The following is a 22,998-nucleotide window of genomic DNA, read 5'->3' on the forward strand; positions in this document are numbered from 1 at the left end:
ATTTTTTGTTATTACTTCTCCTCTTTCCCTAATCCTTTTTTCTTCTCTTTAGTTTTATTTGTACGTAACAGCAATAATTTACGAGTTATGGGATACCATAAATTCCCACTGTCTCAAAAAAGTAGAAAAGCGTAAGAAATATAAAAACACGATAAATCTAAGTAAATGATTACAAGTCCCTCCAAAAGAGGGTGAGAAACTTGTTTCTCAAAAATTGAACCCCATTACAAGATATATGAGTCATATTTTGCATGTGTTACAAAGCATACGACTCTGGCAGCCAGAAGAGTAGATCCATGCAAGAAAAGAACCTGTATAGTTGATTGATAACTCCCAATGCTGTGACAAAACTCATAGATGAGTTGCGCAAGCAATACTCATAGATGAGTTACGTGAGCCTTATATGCACCATTGCTGTACTTGAGGCGCCTTACTGACGCAGAGCTCAAAGCAGGCACCAAAATGGCTCCAGGAATCTCGCAGGCATAGCCACCATCTGAGGAAGGCTTCTCTGAATCAGATCGTTTGCAGATCGAATCTAAAGCGATGTTTAAGCCAATAGATGAAGGCTCAGTTGCGAATCTACAAGTGGCACAAAATTGCGGAAAGAACAAAAAAAGAAGAAAAAACAAAGAGAAGTTGGTTAGAAGCAGATATATGTGATAACCTGAATATGGACTAAAACAAAGATTGATTGCATACATGGAGTCAAAACTCTTCCCATCTGAACTCATTGCTGCACAGATTCCACAGACAACCCATGGGGGAAGAACAGTGTCCTTTATTTCAATACTATAACAAATACCACTGGCAGAACCAACAACAGATTCTGATTGCTCTGAACCAGATCCATTTGAGGGAATAATCGCATCTGCTCTCTTCATCTCTTTACATTTCACCTGCAAGAGGATGTCTAACATGTCAATAGCAATATATGGATGTTCCATTGAAGATTTAGGACTGTTCAAGAATTGAAAAGATTTGGACTTCTACCAGGTAGGCAGTAGGTCCATTCTTCTACCACATGGGCGCTACTTGAAGTCATTTTAAGGTATTTACTTGAACATAATACTAACATTTCCAAAGACAGAATTTTATCATTCAGTTGAGATGGTGCTATTACTTCAAGAAAGCAACATAATTAGGAATAAATGGGACATTAAAATTATCATGACTGGAAAGCAATATACACATATAAGACAAGTAACTTGAATTCTAAAAGCACACCTCTGGAACACAGAGACAAGCATTTCTGAAGGCCACAGGTGAATATAGTACAGGAACATCAACACCACTAAAATAATTCAGGAAGAACCTGCAGGAAAATTCTGTCAGCAAAAGTGGATGGCATTGAATCAAGTCTAGAGCTTTAAAAAGAGTAGTACCTATAGTTTAACAGAAAATCATATAATGCATGAACACTCTTATTCCCAGTAAATGACAGGAGCGACTGAGGAGTGTTGTCCACATCAGCAAAAGAATCCAAATGGAATGTCTGCATTGATGAAAAGCCAATCATCAGCTTGGTTTCACAACCAAACACCAGAGAGTAAACTGATGGGGTCAAGAAAGAAAATAACGCACGTAAAGATCAAACCTGGCCCAGATTTTGCTTCTCAATTTCTGAAAGTTCAACCAGGTCAGCTTCAGTAGCTTGTTCCACTTCAGCATGGCAAAGAGGCATGGAAAAATAAACATCCTAGTTTAAAAATTAGAAGATAAAATTATCAGATTAAATGACCAAAAGAACAAACACTACAGAGATAATAGCACCAGGAAAAGAATTCCAAGTGTAGAAATTAGAAATGAAGACTGCATAAAAGCTCTTAACAAGTGGAAGCATGCAGCTTGGCCTTTCCATAGACATTCTCCCAGTGAGTTCATCCATTTTGCTGAGTATCTTTATCTATTTTATGTATCCACTTAAAGAAAAGAAGAATGCACCTAAGTCTATGTTGTCGAACTCCACAGCTTGGTTTTATGTTCTCCAAATCATCTAACTCAAAAAAAAAAGAGAATATAACAAAAAAAATCCACATGTTTCCCTAAATGACCTGTAGACACAATAGACCTAGAAAGTAAAGTAACAATATGGGATATGCCTATTTACATAGTTATGCTGCGCAAGATAATCTAATATTCTAATGTCTCCTAAAGCATCTTTTCACACTTCTAAGTATCAAGAACGAAAATTAACACATAAAAAGAAAAAATAAAAATCCTTAAAATCATTGGTCACGACCTTGCATATAACTGCATATCAAAATTTCTTGGTCTCCAAAGCCTAGCTGGAACCCAGATTTTCCCACAAGATTCCACCTACAAGAGAAACTCTTGAAGACACGATGGAGCATGATGACAGCCCAACCATAAATCTACATGGACCAATTTTGTTCTTGTCCTCACAATAGCTGCATACTAGCTACCAGACTAATACTGCTACATCTGAGTTTTCAACCAGCTGTCAAAAAGACCACAAAGTTCGATGATAAGGAAAGACTATCTAACATTAAATTTAACGGAGAGAAAAGCCAAATGGACTCATGTAGCACCAGATCACCTCGTGTATTCCATTTTAAACTGATTCCTACCTAGAAACGTATCAACTTGATAATAAGGTGCAATGGGAAATGAAAGAGTAGACACATGGCATGACATGCATGTGCTTGGCTGCAGATAGAACAGCCAGGACTATGAACTCATTGATGTAAAATCATTAACTTATTAGACTTAGTTGGACAAATGCCTTAATTGCAACTGTAAAATTATTAAGAAGGATATACAAAGATACTATGAAAGAAGTTGGACAGAGAAAGTACAGGAACATCTTACATTTTTTCTGAGCAAGGATCGTAAACCACGCGTAGATTGTGATAGATATGCATTACAAGAGTGCTTATTTTCCAAAACGTCGCCACCAATAAAGAGTACCACAAATTGTGAAGTATAAACTGTAACCATCAAATAATCATGACTGATTATATAAACCTAGCAACATAAAGTGATCTATTAAATAGGTTACTAAAATGACAATGCATGCATAATGTACAAACAGAAAAGCCTTTCTCAATATGACGTGATTCCATCACATGCTTTTCTTCTATTATCACCAGAAACTAACAGCTAAATGTTTCTTTTTAAAAGAAAATCACCAGATGCCCAGCTTCATTAGAAACTTTAAAACAGAAGTAAACCACCCTATTTCATCCATGGCAACATACAGCAAAACCAACAGCTAAATGTACATATACAAATAAGACTAAATGACCACCGCCAGTGAGTTATATAAATATTCCACTTGTTACAAGTCTAAACAGATTTAGACCAAGAAAATAAAACAGGAAGATAATTGAAATGGAAGGAAATACCATAGAAGATACTTGTCATGTTCTTTCTGAGCATATAATAAAGACTCTGAAATGAATCCTCCCAGTCCTGCTGCCTTTTAAGTAAAAAGTCCTTTTCTACATATAGAAACCCAAAGAGAAAATTACCTCTCATGTTTCACTGGATACAAAACATGACAACACAAAAAAAATGGGGCATACTTACCTCCCCTTGTGGTTGATGAGGCCATAGCAGTTATGATGGAAGGAGGAAGTGAAGATTGAGGATATAACCATGACTGTAAAGCCTCAGAAAATAGTACTTCGGTTGTCGCATTATGACCACTTAATGAGCAGCCAAAACTTTGACCTTTGTTATGACAGAACTGAGAAGTGAATTCGCTTATGCCAGTGGTAGCTGAATTTGCGCTTATCCTGTGACACCTAATAATTAAAACATTTGACATGGTTATATCCCAGACCTTTTAACAAAACAATCGTAGTTTGATAAGTACATCATCAGAATGTTCAGATTGAAAAAGTACAGAGTATACTCATAAAGTGCTTCACAAGACATAATATGCAGGCTGAATAGCATGGGCAATTAGCATAATAAGAAAATCGGGGAAAAGGGCAAAGCATCAAATACGGGTAAGTCTTTCAACCTCTTAATATGGTGATGTGTATATTAACTCTGCTAACTCCTATAAACAACATTACAACCTTGAAAAAATAAAATTCACAATATTTTGGTTTCACTCTGCTGTTAAGTAGCCAAGTGTAATGAAGTTTCCTAACCTAATACAAGAAGATAATCCTAATGAACCAATGAGAATAATTACATCACAAGAGCTAAAACACAAAACAAGCAGAATAAGCTCTACATCTATCAGAGGAAACCGCATTATCATCAGAACAGACATGGAATAAAATAACAATTGAAAATGCCAGTTCTATACACTTACCACTTCACTGAGGATGATGAGATTAAACGCAAGGTAGTTTTTAATGTAAAATCGAAAGGAGCTTTATCTCCTGGTATGTGAATTTCAGAGGGGTAAATATTGGATGAAATTGAAGGAACATCACCAAGTCTTCTAAAAGAGTCAGCCACAGAAGAAGCGGCAGGAACTTCACGAGATATCAATCCTTTAAGTGCTTTTGCCTATCAGGAGTTTTGCAGCATAAGCTAAAGTCACTCGACTGCAAATCACAAAGATCAGGCTAGATATGAAATTACCATATCAATTTTGGCAGAGTCAGCCAACTTCTCGTCTCCGAGATGAAGCTCAACAACATTACGCAAGGCATTCTGGCTACATTTCTCAATCTTTCTAAAATCTTGATCTCCACTATCTTTAAGAGATGCATCAGAAGACTCCAATTTATTAAGAGTGCCTCCATTAGTACTAGATAGGGCACTGTAAGGATCATTAAGAAAAGAAACAAGTAATATAGGAAAAGATAAACACCACATTTTACGGATAATGAACTAGTAATGAATAAATTGAAGGAATACCATAAATCTGAGGGACCCTTAATTGCAAAGCTGGAAGCAGCACCATTATTAAGGTTTTCACAGATAGTCGAAGAATCCTGCTTTGGCGAGGTATGGACAGCAGTTCAATAAGGAAAACCATAAACAAGATACTCTTAAGTTAACCTTCACATTTCTTATATATGACAACCAATGATACTAAGCTAGATGAAAAATGACAACTAAGGTTACATACCAAATCTCTAACCGTGGATTTTTCCTTTCCGTAGAGTACTCTGCACCTCTCACTGGACTTCTTGACAGGATACACCTCACTAACACGGGTATTTATGTATTTAGGAATCTTTGATGCTTCTGGTTTCCTAACCCTGGCAGATAGAAAAGCAATCAGCAAAACCTAGAACGGAGAAAACTATGATCATCGCAAAACGCTACCTGTCAACGGCCACGAAACTTGGCAACTCTTTCTCGGCAAGCTTTTCACCAGTCCTTCGCTTCAACTGTTCCCCCTGCCATGGGTACACGCACAAAATAAACATGCAGTTCTAGTGTACTACTTCACAACCTTGCTATGGAAATAAGATGCTTCTATCAGGGGAATATGCTCATAGAAATGGAAAGAAGAATACTCGCAGCTCCGAGGGAGTCTTCCTCTTCATCTTCACATCTGATTGGAGTCTCCCTAATGGAAATCTATTGAGTGAAGAAGATTCAAGGACAGCAGCTTTTGCCATACTAGCCAAAACTTCTACCGACGCATCTCCCTTCCCGCCATCAGCACTCTCCTGTGGCAAACACTGAACATTACAGTCAACGAAAAGTGAAAAAAGAAAGACTTTTGGATATCAATCTCCCATCAAACGAAAGGATAACGATTAAACAACCCTAATAAACCACGAACCAAGTTGATCGGGATCCAAAAGAATAAAGTAGGAATATACATGGAGGAAGAAGAGGAGGAGAGTGAGAATTCGAAATAACCTTGAGATCTTGATCGATCGGGAAGGGCAGCGGATGGATCCGATGGTGAATGCCTTAATTCCCGCACCGGAGAACTAGGCCTAGATCGAGAAGGATCTCGATGGGGAGTTGAAGAGAGAGAGAGAAGGCGGCGTTTGAAAAGAAGGGGAAATGAGAGCGGCGAGGGAAACTGTGAAATGATGCGGATTTCGCCCTCTTTTTCGGATTTGGGATTTTTGAACGAGAGAAGTTTCCCTCCGCCAATATAATAATCTCACGACCGTCGCTTTTCTAACGGCGTCCGTTAATGAGAACGGAAAATTCTTTTTGGGTGCTTCTACTATGTATTTGCCATTACGAGCCCATTTAATATCAAAATTGCCACTATTTTTTAATATATTGTAATTACCAGTAAAATTATTATATTCTTTTGGAAGGTGTGGTTCCATTAGTCCACAGTTATTAAACATCCTAAACTTTAAAAGAAAAAAGTTTTCTTTTCACTACCCTTGTCTAAATTATTCTATGAATATTCTTCAGAATTAACTAAAATAATATTTATGAAAAAAAATTCAATGTGTCCAATGCTGGTTACTTAAGAAACCTTTTTTTTTTCAGAGCCACATATATGATCAGGATCGGATCGACGTAGATTTTGATATTCATTATCACTTTCATAAAATTTTAAATTTTATTCAGAAGACCAATGAGTAACAAAAAAATGAATTTATATCCAGTCAGACAGCATTTGAAATGTCAAATTAGAAACACAACCATCCATAGACTATCCTCTTGAAAATTTATCACCAACAACTACTTCGATAACTACTTGTTAGACGGTCTTGTCCGTTGAATTTTCCGCCTTTAATTCCTCATCAAACTGTAAGAAAAATAATAAAAGACGGCTATCTTTTAATTATGCGATCAAAGCTTAGAAGAAGAAAAAAAACTCAGTTCAGTTATTCGCGAGGTCAAAAAAGCTGCTGATAAACTTACAAAATTGTGCATATAATTTATAAGGAAAATGCATCCAATAATGGCGAGAGAGCAAACATTATATACATACTAATCATATTAAGACACAATTGCTTCAATATATAATGGAAACACCCAGATTAACTTCATACTTACCACGAGCCATCACAAGTCAACTACAATTTAAGCAATTAATGGTTGAGCTCTTGAAGAGATGGTGCTTCAAATGTTTGGAGAAGATGAGAAAGAAACTAGGCTATATAAGAAGGCAGTGAAGATGACACTTGATATTGACCCAGTGTGAGGATCAGCGGATCTTCGACTCGGGAATTGAATTCACAACCTCTTCTAGCCTCAGTAGTCTCGGTGTGATTAAAATCGGGGTTGTTTGCAAACGAGGAGGAGGAGGAGGAGGAGGACGTGGATCTGCCTGTCAACTGTTGCACCACGCTCCGGAAATCTTGCGGTCTTGCGTGGATTATCTTCGGCGTGTGAACATAAACGATCACCGGAGATGGACTATGATCAGGGGTCAATCGGGAGGGAGTGGCAGCGGCCGTCGGCTTCCTGGCCTTCCATGACTCCTTACCTACCTTGAGTAGCTGCGGCCTTGGACCTTGGAGCTCTCTCCTGGATGAAGGCATGATGTGATAAAATTGTTCAACCTGCTGTTACTTTGGATTCAGATATATATTTATGAGTTGAGGAGAGAGAGAGAGAGAGAGTCAATCAAATGTGAAAAGTCTTTGGTCAGCTTTGGCTTATGACTTTAGACTGCTAAGTATAGAGAGCTGGAGAAAATGGATGTTGAGAAATTACTATAAGTGGCTGGTCAAAGGAAGAAAGTCAAAGAAGGGAGAGGTCCACCTACAAATATATTATATTATATTAAGAGGGAATAGAATGCGAATTTGCTAATGGCTGCTATATTCAATTGAACACTTTGGGTGAGTCGAAGAGTCTTTAATTTGAATAAGTTTGACGATGACGATGACGATGACGAGGTATTTAATTAGGACTTCACGGCAAAAGAAAAGGTTAGTTGGGCGGTGCAAGTGAAGCCTAAACTAGCAAGAATTAGTCTCGGGATCAAGCACCTTTCAAAGATCGGCCCGGAATATAGCCGGAAAACATCAAAAAATATCCACGATGATTGCCGCCGCTCTAACAGTGAGAATACCATGCATTTATGCTTACTAGTACCTGTACAAACTCATACAATCTCTCTCTCTCTCTCTCTCTCTCTCTCTCTCTCTCTCTCTCTCCCCATATACGCATAACACACATACAGAAAGAAGTTATGGAAAATAAAATCAAACATGCGTCACAATAATATAATTGCATCACTGATGTCAAACCTTGACAATCAAATCTAAGCTTTAGATACATCCGTTCTCCCAGGCTTCATTGAGATCTAGCATCGGAAAGACTGAAGACTCTCCTGTAGATTTTCCAGTCAAGCGTTGCACCAATCTCATGAACTCCTGAGGTCTTGTGTGGATAATTTTAGGTGAATCCACGTGCACGACGACCGGCGAGCCGCGGTGATCGATCACCGGAGACCGACATATACCAGCCGCGATATTAATCGTCGTCGCTGCCATCTTCTTCTTCTTCGACTTCCCCGAATCCTTAGCCACCTTGAGAGTTGAAGGTCTTGGAGTTGTTAGCCTTTGTAGCTCCTCTCTCTTACTAGAGTTATTGGTCATGGCTTCTTGTTTACTTGGGTGGTAGAGAAGGCAGTCTTGCTTCAAATTATATATGGATTCAATGCTGCAAACTTATCATATATTTGTAAGAGGAAACTAAAGAGAGTGGAAATGAGTGAAGAGTTGTGGAGAATTATCCAAGAAGCAAGGTAGAAGTTGGCTGTCGATTGATTTGTTTAATTAATTTGTTATCATAAACTATTAAAAGTGTCCCATTTTGGAGCTAATTATGATTCATTAAGTTGCTTTCCAGTGCCAGTCAAACAAAGACGGGAATTTTAATGAGGAAATGGAGATTAAATTTTTTTATTATAGCCATCCAAGCTATAATGAATATGATTATTATATATATAAACGTTGAAGGGTCTATGATTATTTGGTTTACAATATTGAAGGAATAAGGGCGGAAATTTTGATGGATGGTTGAGAGTATATAATATAATTATTAAAGAGAATATATATTAGATGATGGGTATACAATTTGTGGGATTGGGTTTATAGTTAAGTTAAATTGGATTTGACCAAGCTATCTCATGTCCTAAGATAGCCTGTGATTTGGTCTTATTTGTTTGACTTGAGAAGTGGCACTAGACAAGGCTTTGGAGTTAGCAAAGCAAACTAATTTCTTAGTTAAATGAGTTGTATACTTATATATATATACTGATCGAATTGGAGCGGGTCAAAATTAAGCTAACATAAATATGGTATATTTATTAAAAAGATTGGCATGTTAAATACGAATATTGCATGCTTATTAAGTTATAAAATAGATTATTGGGTTACACATATTTTTCATATTATATACTGATTTATTCTCATTTATATGATAAACTATTTAATCGGATTATAATTAGATTATTATGCTATAAATTGATTGATGAGTCCTAAACAAATTGAACTTAGATAAATGAGCTAAGATAATAAATATGAATGAGATTGGTTAATAATGGGGTTAGACAGTTCAAAATATTTGTGATATAAACCTAATTATATTAAATCTAAAACTTATTAAAAAATTTCAATTCATGTTGGGTAAAAAGTTATCAATCATAATAGTTGCCTAGTTTTATTAACGTAAAAGTTGAGATTCATATTTAATAGATTTTTTACTTGACTATTGTACGAACATATCTAGGTGATTTAGACAAGAAAAAAAATTAAAAAATAATGGCACTAAGAATAAAGATGTGATGTTAAATTGAAAAAAAGGCAAATTAGATAAGGCTAAGTATCAATAATTTAATTAAAAACAAATAAAAAAATCCTTATCTATATTTTATTAGTTAATCCCATTGGTGGTCCCAAAAATTCATGCTTAGAATTAAATATATATTTTATTAGTTAGCTGCATGTTGCAGTCGCATAGTTATCTTAACAAAATATAAACACATTATTATTTTTACTTAAAGATTCTCGTACCATACATGCACGATACTTAGATATCACATGATATTATTTTATTTCGTATATGAAGTAATTAAGTGACACTTATTATTAATTTATACAATGAAGAAACTTCCTCCATCACGAGCATATTATTCACACCGGTATATTATGTTTTGTTTGGTTTAAGGCTAAGCTCCTAACTAAATTAGCTAGTCTCATTTCTTAGTTTTGATTTAAGTACTTTAAATTATTTTAAAAATATAGTGTTTAATTATGAATTAGATTAAAGTATAATTATTTATTTTTGAATGTGATTAATGTGATATGAAAAAGTAAAAATATATTAGTTTTGGAGAGAAATAAATGATATATAATATCCATCCTTCACTCTCTATATTTTATTTTTATCTTAAAAATTTTCTGCCATTAATTTTCTTAATAAAATATTATCGAACCTTAATACCCTTGACTAAAATTCTAAAATATTAGAAAAAAAAATAGAAGAACCAATTTTTATTTATAGAAAAGTAATAGAATATTCTCTCATACGGTAGCAATTGTTAAGTTGAAGTAAAATATATAGTAAAATGATAAGTATCTATATAATATATAATAAGGTCTCAGTAATAATAAAGATAAAATATAACGTTTTTTTTGATAAATTGGCTAAAATAATTTATGAACTAGTGAAGTCATCAGGCGACTTTGGTCGTACCTCGTGGGAGGCACATGCCATTTCTTTCCCATATCCTTTTCAAATAAATAGGTATACCTACCTGTGCTTTTCCCATTTATTCCACCATAGTGGATTTTTATAAATAACAACTAAAATTTGATCATATTGTAAATGGCAATTATTTTTATAAATTATTTATAACATAATCTAATTATAGATTACACAAAAGAGTTAATCTTCCTTGTATGTATCTAAACTATATGCATGTCACAGAACTACTAAACTACAATAATAATTTATTACCTAATAAAATATTACTCCACAAGATTGATATATTTTATTTTATCTATAATTCAAAGATAAGGTGTTTTATTACGAAAGGAGTTACTGTCTGCGGCTTTTTTTGGAATAAGTATGCAATGTAGGCGGTTATTTGCAAGGAAAGTAATTTTTAATTTTTAACTTGTGCGGTGGCTTCCTTTCCTACTTTGGTCTTTATTATCGGAATCGGATACATCTGATCCGATCTACATATATGAAAATAAAGGCATTCTTTTTGGAAAAGATTTGATATAATCTTTCGTCTTCTCTTCTTATTTATAGTTTCCGATCAAGAATCGAGGGTTCTGCGGGCGAGGTCGAAGCGTTGTTCGAGTTCTAAGGGTGAAGGGAAAGTAAAATGAACAACGGAATCATGAGTCCCGAGCTGATCAGGCTCGCCCAGGAGCAGATGAGTAAAATCCCTCCCGAAGAGTTGGCGAAGATCCAGCAACAGGTTGTTTTTGCTCCTTTTATTTCTAGATTAAACGGTCGTTTGGTGTTTGGATTTGATGGGGGTAGGGGAATGTTGGACTGTTTGTTCTTTTCTTTTGTGGATAATCTGTGAAATTTGGCTATTTTTTGGATGGACAAATCGAGTTCATGTTTAATGATTACCTATATAATGTATATATGATTGATTTGAGGTATCTGTCGGAATTCAAAGATGAAATTTTTGTGATGTTGGAAGGGTTAGATTCTGTAGGAGAGGTTATTATTAGTCTGTAACGATTGCGGGAAAAGGTATCTCTGTACATCTATGACCAAATAATCCGATAACTATATGAAATATAGAGAAGAATGAATATTAAGGGGAAGGAGCGATTACCATCACAAGAGAAGAAGGTCCACACAATTCACCGGCTATAGGGCAACATCAACGATATAGGAAGATCAACTCCACTCTTAGAACAATGAGATTACAAGGTTCTATGGAGATTTTGCTGCCTTACATAATGAGCTTACAACCTTTCCAATGAGAAGCCATTATTGCTCCAGCCTCTTATTGTGAGATGAATTTTTTTTCCATTCTAGCAAAATCTGCCTTTGGATAGTTCTAAAAACCGAAACTGGACAACCTTTTACTTGCATTAGGACTGAGGAAGAAGAACTAGAAAGCTAAACTCACAGTCCTCTATCTGTAACAAGAAAGAGTACCAACCAACTAGCACCTTATGGAGGACCTTTTGGATAACTTTTTCAGTCAGTGCAAGCCAATAAAACCTATGCCTGTGGGCCAAAGGAGACCAAATTGACGCAACTCATTCTCTCGGTCTATGGAATACGACTGAAACATAAGCGGAGATGTGTATTGAGTCAATGAAGTGATTTAGTGAAAGAAAAAGGATTTGGCAAGGTCTTCCTCTTTGCAAATATTGATATTACCGAGGTGGCTAAGGTGGCTGAGGCACAATACAACATGATACGATATCTTTATAGTAACAGTAGGCTCCATCAGTATGGCTTGTTTTCTGTCGTTGAAGATCAAGTGCCATCCTGTTAAAATCTCTATATATGACTCTTAAGGTTTTTCTTGACTTGCACACTTTGCCTTTTAGATAAAATGTGTATGTCGACATCTTTTCTGAACCCTGGTTATTTGTCAAAATAAGTTGGTTTGCAGAGATTCTTCTACTTTTCTTTTGACAGTTTGCTGCAGTTTATAAGATGGTGGTACAGAATATTAGTAATTGGTTTTTTGATAAATCGTATACAAATAGAATGAGAGTAAATATTTCTTAGACTATTGGGAGTTGTGGCTTAAGATCACCATAACAAACATACACATCTATTCTAATTTCTATAATATATTGCTGCTCTTGAGAGTTGTGCAAACTCAGTTCAATGACTGTGCAGTTTGATATTGCCCTTCTTCTAGGTGGAAGATGATTTTTTTTAGAGATCTGCTATATATCATCGGCCATGATTTGCTTACATGGCAAACAATTAGGAGATCATTTCTTATTTCTTCTTATCATAAGCCTGTTATTTATTTTTTTCTACTTCAATTCAGTTTGAATTGAAAATCTCTCAATCTGCAGTTCAATGTTATCATCCTCCCTTATATGCATATATTGGATCTGCGCTTGGTCTAATTTGGACAGCTTTGCAGATGATGTCCAACCCTGAGCTGATAAGGTTAGCAACAGAAAGTATGAAGAATTTGAGGACAGAGGATGTGAAACGTGCTGCTGAACAGTTTAAACACACTAGGGCTGAGGATATGGTTGAGATTAGTGAGAAAATAGCTAAGGCAACACCTGAGGAGATTGCAGCCATGAAGGCTCATGCAGATGCTCAAATGTCATATGAACTAAATGGGGCAAAGATTCTAAAGCAACAGGTCCTCTCTCTCCCCCCCGCCTTGGTCTCTTATTATTTCTTTTAAGTTCACAGTGAAGAATTTTCTGATAAAAAGCATGACTATTCATTACGTAAAATTTGTCCGGGTTTTATGATACTGTATTCATCTATTTCTATGAGTGCTCTTGTCATAAGAGATGAAATTATGACAAAAAACTAATGGATAATGCATTGACAAGAATAGAAGGCACTGTTATAGAAGGAATCTGAGGATAGAATGGAAGAAGAAATAAACAAGGATCTCTATGAACTTTGCTTGGACTATTGTAGTACAACTCAGTAGTCTAAAATTGAGTACTTGAAGTTTTTTTGTTCTTTAGAGCCCTTCATCCTGTTAGTTTCAATTATGTAAGTTTAAACTTTAATAAGTCTTACATTGCTTCTCCACGGACCACGGTTGACTAAATAATTTCAAGGGTGTCAAATAGATTGGTACCCTTTCTTTAACCAAATTGTAGTTACTTGACTTACTTCTATTACATTTCATCTAATTTCCAGTTTCCTTTCAGTTTGAGGTGTTACTATATATCTTTTGTGTCTCAGGGGAATGAGCTTCACAGCCGTGGAGAATACGTTGATGCTGTAAAAAAGTACATGCGTGTATGTTCTATGTTTCTGTTATCTATTTAATCTGAATTTTAGGTCATTGCAGTACTTCTGAATCCAATATTCATTCCTTATACTACTTTTGAATCCAATACCAGCTTGAGAAAATGGTTTGCTTTCTCTTCCCTTAACCAGGCAAAAAACAACTTAAAAAGCATGCCAATGTCGGATGGAGTAAATACCCTCCAATTGCAGTGCTCTCTTAACCTTATGTCATGTTACCTGAAAACAAGGGAGTTTGAGGAATGCATCAGGGAGGGTTCAGAGGTATGATTGAAGTCCAAATTTTTTTATCTTTATAGTTTCCAAAATGAGTCTCTTTATAGATTCAAATTTTAACTCATAATCTTGAGTCCTCGGCAAACATCCTATCATGTCTGTCCATCAGTTTTGTTTATTCATATCATCCAAAGGTGAATATCTGGCAGGCTTTGAATGTATTAGTCCTTTTCAACCATATTGCTAATACTGACTTAATCAATTATATTAATACCCTTTACCCTCTCAATAAATACTCTTTTCTTTGTTTATGTTCCTCTAAACTCAATGACTGTTTGCATGGGATAATCATCTTTTCTCTATATGTTCTTCTGTTTGTTTACAGTATCTATGTTTCAAGTATAAGCAGGGAAATAAAACAGTTGCCAGAATAGCACTGCCATAGATAGCAAGTATATCTCCTCAGTTTGAGTGGTTCAATATTGATCTTTTTTCTATCTGTTTCCTATGTTATGGACTTCTGAAGTCTGCCTGAATATCTTGGTCCTTAGTGAATAAAAATTGAGACAAAACAATCTGTTAGGTAGTGATGTTATCCTTGCATTCTTGGTGGTTCCCTGTATTGGTCTTACATTCTCAATCAGGACTTGTAGTGCTTAATGGCTTAATCTATTGAACTCTGCAGTAGTGCGTATTTATGTCTTCTGTAGTTGTTTTGTACATCTACATTTTGTTTACAATTGATTATCTGATCCTCGTGGATTCATCTATTTATTCTATATTATCTAGTTTAGCTTCCCTATATTGTGGAGCATTACGTAGACCACTAAGGTGTATCAGTCACAAATAAGTAGGGGCTAAATCATTTTCTGAGATTTTTGAACAACAAATAATTATTAGCTCCATTGTATCACTGTGCAACAACCCCTGCCTGTTCATATCCAAAGTGTACTGTTGTCCTTTAGCAAAATTCTATTTTGCTATTTCAAAAGGAGATTTTTGAGTTGTACGTGTACTAGGGAAGATTGGAATTTATTCTAAATTCTTAGATTTGTAATATTCCGCATCCTCTCTCTCAAACACATATGCACTACTTTCTTGTCATCCTGTTGTAATAAGTACCAAGCATGTTACTCAATTACAGGTCTTGGATTATGACTCTAGGAATGTCAAAGCTCTTTATCGCAGAGGTCAAGCATATAAGGAGCTAGGAAAGTTAGAAGTAAGTAATTTTCCATCTACTGTTGAGTTCTTCATTTCAGTCATCTATGAAGTCTTCCCTGTTGAGCCACTTACATTTATGACAGACAACTTTAAGAAGATAGTCTTGCCCTAATGCTGTTTTAATACTGAATGACAATCAGGCTGCTGTCTCTGACTTGAACAATGCTCATGCAATTTCCCCTGATGATGAAACTATTGCAGATGTTCTTAGGTATGAAGTTTTTTCATGGAAAGTTTGATTATTTTTACATAAAAATGGAAGATTCAATATTTCATGATATATTGCTGTGGCTGATGGAGATTTCTGACTGATGCAGAGATACCAAAGAGAAACTGATGAAGGAAGGTAAAGATGCAAACATGTCACGGGGTAATGCAATTTTTCTTTCGTTCTTAAAGTATTTTATTAAGGTTTGCTATTTCTGAAGTGCCGTGTTCTTTCTAGGGATGTTAATATCTATATCTATATCTTGCTGATTCTTGTGATCCATTTCTAAGGTGTGGTTATTGAAGAAATATTGGATGAAGAAATAATGTCACCAGGCAGTCAGGGAACCCCGTCTGTTGTTTATTCTGTTACCCAATCATTTGAAGCTGCAGAGTCCTCTGGTAGTGAAAGGGAGTCTCTTCCAGACCCTTTAGTTGGAGATGATCTCACTTCCACCAGGTATATTTAAGCTCATTCAGTTTATGATTTCATTCATCCTGCAAGAAAATCCGGTTGCAACAGTCACATATTTTCTTTCGTAGGTGTCCAATTTATCTGCATCAGTCATCTACCAAGTCTTCTTTATCAATGAAGTTTCCCTGTATAATTGACATGCACAAACCTCATTAGTTAGGCTGACCTGAGTTATTTGGTAGAAGCTATGTGACTTTTTTAGTATGTTTGAGTCTATGTAGATGCAAACCCCTTAGGGGCCAATCTAAGTCACTATGATTAACTTAGCCCTTTTCAATTAGTTCTTTCCTGAAAGTGTTCTGGATTGGCTCTTTCTAAAGTAGCTCCTGCACCTCATCATGTTTTTTCTAAACACCATGTTGGTACGTCCCTATACAATAAATACAAAATTAATAGAAGGTCAGGGTGGCCAATCCATCACACATAAAGGACCTTTTGACTCTAGATGACGAGCTTCTGTAAAATTATCTTCTTTATGTGACATATATTTGTCTTACGTGTTTTTCTTTTTCCCATACCAAAATTGTGTAACAGAAGGCACACATGTTTTTTCTGATACTTTTTGTTTTGACATATGTACTTATTTGTGCCAGATTATTCCAAAATTATGTTTCCAATGCCAATCCAGATAACCTGGCAGGGCTGGACATGCACGGAATGTCACCTGATCTGGTTAAAACAGCCACAAGTATGATTAGCTCGATGAAGCCAGAAGAGCTTCAGAAAATGTTCCAAGCTGCTTCTTCCTTGAATGGAAAAGGCCCATCTAGCACAAAGTTGGGATCAAATATTCCAGAAATGACACCTGAAATGGTTAAGATGGCATCTGATACTATAGGTCAGATGTCTCCCGATGAGCTTCAGAAGATGCTTAAAGTTGCTTCTTCATTGGGTGGAAGTAGCATGCCTTCTGCAACAGCTAGAACGAATGGCGTTTCCGAAAGTGGAGGTGCCTCTCAATCATCAGTTGCTGCTCGGAGCCCTTCCACCGTGCACCCTGATGTATCAGACAGAAATTCTGATGAAATGTTTTTCAATCAAAGAATGAGTCAATCATCATCAAGTATTCCAAATTCAACAGCTGATCTGGAAACCATGAGAAATTCTATGAAAGATCCAGCAATGCAGCAGGTTTAGCGATTTGCATTATAGAAAATTTTAGAGTTCCTTCTTTTCTTTTTAATTTCCTAAACAGTGTTGTAGAGAGGCTGTTATTATGCGATAAAAATTATTTATCTAATGTGGTAGATATCAAATTGACAGATGTTCACATCTATGATGAAGAATATGAGCCCGGAAATGATGGCAGACATGAGTGAAAAGTTTGGAATGAAGATCTCAAGAGATCAGGCTGCCCAGGTTCAACAAGCCATGTCGTCGATATCACCAGAAGATTTGGATACAATGGTAAGAAAAGATTATCGAACATTCTCTGTTCTTTTTTCCTTTTAAATCTCAAAATGCAGTTTCTTTGTCTCAATTAGTGCAAAATGAGTGGTGTAGATAAAGATAACATTTTTGATTCTTTATCATGATCTGATACGACAGCCACAAGCTACCTAAAGCTAAAATAATTATGGTTTTGAGTCTTCTGATCATTATTAGACATTTAGACGACAAGGTGTCCAAAGCTAAAAACTATATGGTTTGGAATTTCCTGCCTATGGAGTTTTCTTGATTTATATGGTAAACTATCATCAAAATATGTGCTGCCATCCTTCAAGCGTACTAACTAAAGCTGTTAGCGCTGGTGAGCTTCTGGATACTTCAAATATGTTATCTTGTGCTCACGAGTTTGCACATACAGGATCAGCTCCAATTTCACTAGGATTTACCGCCATTACTATCTGAGCCATGATTTACATATCCGAAATATTCCTGCCAAGAATCCTGCACCTGTATTATTGATATCTAAAGTTCAGCATTTGCGATTTTTCAGATGCGATGGGCGGAAAGGGCACAACGAGGGGTTAACACTGTGAAGAAGACAAAGAACTGGATCTTGGGCAGGCCTGGATTGATCCTTGCAATTGTCATGCTGATTCTGGCCTTCATCTTTCACCAGCTAGGTCTCATCGGTGGATAGATAGACTACCTGGCAAGATCACTCCAACAAAAAGTTCCCCGGTAACAACTGCAGTTACGGTAGCTGGTGCAAGGAGGAAGCTTATTAGTCTCATTGGTTTAATTCATCTAATCAAACTAAAAAAAATTCTGTAATTAGAGATAGCGTGTGCTTTAAGTTGTTCTAAGTATCATCTCGACTCTGACACTTTATACAAAGATGCTACCCTATTAGGGTATTTTTGTTTCGACAGCAGAACTAGAACTGTAGAAAGGATACATGACTGCCTTTCTCTTATATTGATCACCAAATATTCATGAGATAAACATTAACTCGTTCCTATATAAACTCTTACTAAACAGTGATTACTTTCTTGTTACGGAGGGAGGGAGATGGTCAAGAGGTTTATTTGCTTGCTTCAGCATGCATATATACTTATATCAAACGCCATGCTCCGGTCACTCAGCTCATTTATTCTTTTGTTCCAGTTTTGCTGTAAATGTGTAAAGAACCGTTTTAACTATTGCTTATTTTTATACTAATTATTTTATTTATTTTCTGTGATATATTATTTAGAAAACTTTTAAAATATTATTTATATTTTTTTCCGTTAAAAATAGTACGTGTTTCAGCTGATTCATTTTTAGTCCTATAAAGACCATTTTACTTTTATATTCGAAGGGACAAAAAGTTGATGGTAAAATAATATGATTTATATTAATATCATTACGGGTGGGAGGCTGGAGATTAATTTATATTAAAAAAAGGGATAATATATAAAAATAAAAAATAGTTCAAGTGGGTATTTGTGTGACATGTTGTATTGATCCCGAGAGTTTTGGTACACGTGGCTTCATAATACTCTCCCACGTGAGCCTCTAATCCGACTCCCTTGGGTTCCGATCCAAAATTCCAGTACGCTGTACGCGGCCTCCAGGAAACCAACCTTATCCACTCCATTTTACCGTACCACCCCGCCGCAAAACTCCCGCCACTCCTCACGTCCTGCGCATACCACATCAAAGTACACGTGCCGCAATCCCAATCTGCCACGCAAAGAACTCCTTATTCTCGCCGCCGTACGCAACCGGGAAACTCGCAGCTCGTTCCTCTACCCCTCACACGTGCAGGCGCTGAGGAGGATAAGGGCGAGTGATTGGAGGACCGATAAACAATCCTCCCCTTCTATATAAATAGATGGATGCTCTCAATCCATCTAACAGATCGGAATAAACTTTGTTATCTCTTTATTCGTGCTTATCTCTATCTCTATCTCTATCTCTATCTCTATTGGATCGGATGGGTCTTCGGATAGTGTATGGGTTGGTGTTCCTCTCGGTCTCCTGCACCTGCTTCAAGCTCCTTCATCTATTCCTCACGCCAGTCTTCCGCTTCATCTGATAATATGGAATCGAAGGAGCGTGTTTTCCGTGTGGGTCGATCCGTGCCTATTGATTGAAGATATCAACTTTAATCCAACTCAAAAGAGCGGCATCGAATCCCATGCCAAATTAATGAAAGGTGGAATTTGAGATAAAAGTTGGTGTATTTTGTACGTCATCTTGTGATTCTAATGTGTGACACTGTAGGTTAGCCTTTTTTATTTTGGTGTGGGGGGGGGGGGTCATTGTATATTGATTAATTTGACAGTTAGTTTATGAAATAGGTAAATTTTAATTAACAGGCTGCTATCAAGGGGTCCATAGCTCAGTGGTAGAGCAATTGACTGCAGATCAATAGGTCACCGGTTCGAACCCGGTTGGGCCCTTTATTTTAGTTGTTATATATAGTTTTTGAACATAATTTTGGTGAACTCTTTTTTTATTTAGTTATTATATAGTTTTTTAACATAATTTTTTACAAATGCCAACTTGCGTTATGATTATATTACAGATAGCTCCTTATGCTATAGGTAGTTTGCACATCAGCCCCTATGTCTGCATTTATTAACTTCCACTAACTGCAGGGATATTTGCATTTAAATATTAGGGTTTTATAGTCACTGAGAACATTCTATACCGTTTAGCAACTTAAATCCAACAATGCATTCACCAACCAAATTAATTGGACACAGATACAACTCTAACAAACCCAATTAAGTCTTTAAATAAGTAAAAAGCTCATTAATTTAACTACCTTCAATATACCTACTACGTAACTCGGTTACCAAAACTTAGTCGTACTAGAAATTTATACTGTTCTAGAACTTGGAATTTGGTCAAACAAAGGAACCCGTGTGAATCCGAGAGCCTTATTGCCTTTCCTTAATTCCTCGCATTAAAAGAGTCAACAAGATTCCAATTTCTAATAGAAGTCAAACAGCACCCCCAATATCGATACAGGCCGTCCTGTTTCATTGGCATAGAGACGGCTCTGTCCAATCTGAAAGTAACAAGTAGAGAGAGTGCAGAAATTTCCTGCAACAAAGGCTGTAGTGGATCCCGGAGTTTTTCATTTTAGGTCCATAAAGAAGTCAAAAAATATAATTGAAACGTATCTTTCTCTTCGTGTCCTAAAACAGCACCCTTTCTTTGCATTTCCTATTTCTCTCTCTCTCTCTCTCTCTCTCTCTCTCTCTAAATTGTTCTCGATCCAATTCAGACAACTCCGAGCTCCTTCTTCTTCCTCCGTCTTAAGGAGAAATTGAAGCCAAAAAGGATTCGAGAGAGAGATGGAGAGCTCTGGTTGCATGGGATTAATGGCGGTTGTGGCTGTTTCCAGTAGCGTTGCTCTCGTAGCGCTCCAAGTCCACAGGCGTCTGGCTTCAGATTTCATGAAGAAGTTTGAATCAGAACTCGGTATGCATCTCTCTCTCTCTCTTCGTCTTCGTCTTCCTCGTGCTCTTGTAATTAGATTCAAGTTCCTCTCTGTTTCCATGATAGCCCAATTGGAGAATTAGGTTCTCTCTCTCTCTCTCTCTCTGAATTAGTTGTTAGGTGGTTAGTTGGTCAGCAGAGCTCGAGCCCAATTAAAAAGAGTAGACTTTTCTTGTGGATCTCTCTAATTACTTCTTCTACCTAACTCGACTTGTTGTTAATTAGTTAGTTAATCAAACCCATCCTTAATTTATGTGACTTTATGTTGCTAAATTAACAGTAGGTGGGCCCAGAATCCGGCCGAAGAAGAAGGTGAGGTTCGCCGCCGACGTGGCCGAGCCGTCGTCGAACAACGAGGAATACCGGCGCCGGCGGCTGAGGGCGTCTGCTTGATCGGATTCAACGACCAATGGATTTATCCATGCCGTCACCGAGATTTGTTCAAGTTTTAAATGTTGCAACTTGGACGTCTTGTTTATAGACTACTCTTTTTTTCTTTTTTTTAAGTCCTTTTCTTGTTGGGTTTGTTTATATGTCAACCACCAAATGTGGCGAGGAAGACTTTTGTACCATATGATTACGTTTTTTCCTTCTCTATCTTTTCATTCAATATTAACCTCTAATTTTTCTTTTCCTAAAACAGCTGAAATTAAGAATAAATGTTCAAAGGATACCTAAGAAAATAATTTTTGTATAACGAACACTCTATTGTTAATTTGACTAACTAATGTCAACTCTATTATATGATTTAAAATAATTCTATTAATAAATAATTAAATTACTTTTTATTTTTTATTTTTTTTATATAGACCTAGGCTAGCCCAACCCTTTCTACTCCACACTCTACAATCTATGTATTTAAAAAAAAATTACTCTTCTATTTGGAAATGGTTATGTTAAATTAGTTTAAGGTCTTATATAAAAATTATAAGAAAAAAAAAGTGGGGTACCAAATCTTCAAAGATAAAAGATGTTAATTAAAAAATAATAAAAATATAAGATGTTATTTAAAAATTTTCTTTAAATTCTAAGAGTTAATTAACTGATTGACCAAGTAACACCTAGAATATTATAATATATTGGTATGTATTGAATCGGTCCTAGTTTTCCTTCAGGGTTATAAAATCCCAACGAGAACTCTTGGAAGAATTTGGTACAAGTGAGGGCTTTTTCTGCAAGAATTTGGTACATTAATGGATTAATTATAAGGAGATGTTACATCTAGTAACGTTCCTCTCATAGCAAACGGTTGCGTATAAGAAAGACATCAGGTTGATGCGCTTGTCTATGTCAATTTTGGGGCTTTACTTCTTGTATTTAAGGTGGTACTTATTGTTTTGATTACCATATACTTTTTAATGATAAAAGGACAAAACTATCCTACTGTTTTTATAATAATGTTGGTTTATTTGAGGTGATGATTATGGGTGATTTGGTGGTGAAATCAAATGAGACAGTGAGATTAGAGGATGACAGCGGAAGGTATAACATAGATAATGATGACGCGGGGTATATCTATGATTTAGAAAGAGAAGAAGATGATCGACCGTGAAGGAAAAAGAGATTGATATGTGAGGAGGGAGGAGGGAGGAGCTAGCCAACGGCTAGTGTTTGAGGGAAGGGGAGGAAATGGCAGGTTTTACTAGACTAGAGCGAGGAGGAAGGGGATGGCATCACTTAACAATGTCGGCCTTAGATTAAAGAAATGAGAGAGAAGGATATCGAGAGGGTAAAGGAGGAAGAAGGTAGGTAAATGATAATAATCTTTACTATTTTTTCAAAATGTTTGCCTTCCACAGGTAAATTTTAAAAATATTAATATTATCTTAACACGAAATGATCTCGGCGGTTGGGCGCTCAAATATCGTTGGGCAACTAAAATCTTGGTTAGGGCGCTCAAATGCCATTGGACGATGACTACTCTCGAGTTAAGGCGTTTGAATGCCTCGACATTTTGTTGCTATCAGATTATGGCATTTGAATGTTGTTGGCGGGGCGTTTGAACACCCCTATGAAATCTACTTTAATGTTCCACCCTTCGAACACCGTCGACTGAATGTCCGACCACATGAGCCTAATGCCATAAATTTATTAAAAAATATAAATTAACTAATAATATAATAAATATGTTTGACTCAGCAAACTCAATCTCACCCGTGAGGTGACTCAATTAG

The 22,998-nt window shown here is 36.2% G+C and overlaps 3 protein-coding genes and 1 non-coding gene across 6 annotated transcripts; 3 read left to right on the forward strand and 1 right to left on the reverse strand.

The window, feature by feature from the left end:
- Positions 1-132: 132 nt before the first annotated feature.
- LOC140784119 (uncharacterized) lies at positions 133-6,044 on the reverse strand. Of its 3 annotated transcripts, none has more exons than XM_073131334.1 (15): positions 5,806-6,044; positions 5,454-5,609; positions 5,260-5,333; positions 5,060-5,192; positions 4,846-4,922; positions 4,567-4,747; positions 4,292-4,491; positions 3,553-3,761; positions 3,369-3,464; positions 2,833-2,951; positions 1,598-1,699; positions 1,386-1,495; positions 1,228-1,315; positions 703-899; positions 133-582 (listed from the first exon to the last, which is right to left on the reverse strand). In XM_073131334.1, the coding sequence occupies exons 2-15, from the start codon at positions 5,556-5,558 to the stop codon at positions 378-380; spliced, it is 1,896 nt and encodes a 631-aa protein (XP_072987435.1). In that variant the 5' UTR covers positions 5,559-5,609; positions 5,806-6,044; the 3' UTR covers positions 133-377. The 3 variants fall into 3 exon arrangements, with proteins under 3 accessions (XP_072987435.1, XP_072987434.1, XP_072987433.1); XM_073131333.1 differs by having other exon boundaries at positions 3,553-3,770; positions 5,454-5,621; positions 5,806-6,043; XM_073131332.1 differs by having other exon boundaries at positions 3,553-3,770; positions 5,806-6,042.
- A 4,925-nt stretch (positions 6,045-10,969) lies between these two features.
- On the forward strand, positions 10,970-18,334 carry LOC140784777 (outer envelope protein 61). The gene is made up of 11 exons (XM_073132326.1): positions 10,970-11,305; positions 12,962-13,192; positions 13,756-13,812; positions 13,954-14,085; positions 15,182-15,259; positions 15,402-15,472; positions 15,579-15,631; positions 15,760-15,928; positions 16,537-17,074; positions 17,207-17,350; positions 17,883-18,334. The coding sequence occupies exons 1-11, from the start codon at positions 11,210-11,212 to the stop codon at positions 18,027-18,029; spliced, it is 1,716 nt and encodes a 571-aa protein (XP_072988427.1). The 5' UTR covers positions 10,970-11,209; the 3' UTR covers positions 18,030-18,334.
- Positions 18,335-19,704: 1,370 nt separating this feature from the next.
- Positions 19,705-19,776, forward strand: TRNAC-GCA (transfer RNA cysteine (anticodon GCA)). The gene has a single exon. It is a non-coding gene; the product is annotated as a tRNA-Cys (tRNA).
- A 749-nt stretch (positions 19,777-20,525) lies between these two features.
- On the forward strand, positions 20,526-21,447 carry LOC140783521 (uncharacterized). Its single transcript, XM_073130427.1, has 2 exons — positions 20,526-20,905; positions 21,105-21,447. The coding sequence occupies exons 1-2, from the start codon at positions 20,680-20,682 to the stop codon at positions 21,215-21,217; spliced, it is 339 nt and encodes a 112-aa protein (XP_072986528.1). The 5' UTR covers positions 20,526-20,679; the 3' UTR covers positions 21,218-21,447.
- Positions 21,448-22,998: the final 1,551 nt, after the last annotated feature.

The sequence above is a fragment of the Typha latifolia genome, chromosome 3, assembly GCF_019914945.1.
Source record: "Typha latifolia isolate L0001 chromosome 3, TyphaL0001v2, whole genome shotgun sequence".
NCBI classification, from domain to species: domain Eukaryota; kingdom Viridiplantae; phylum Streptophyta; class Magnoliopsida; order Poales; family Typhaceae; genus Typha; species Typha latifolia.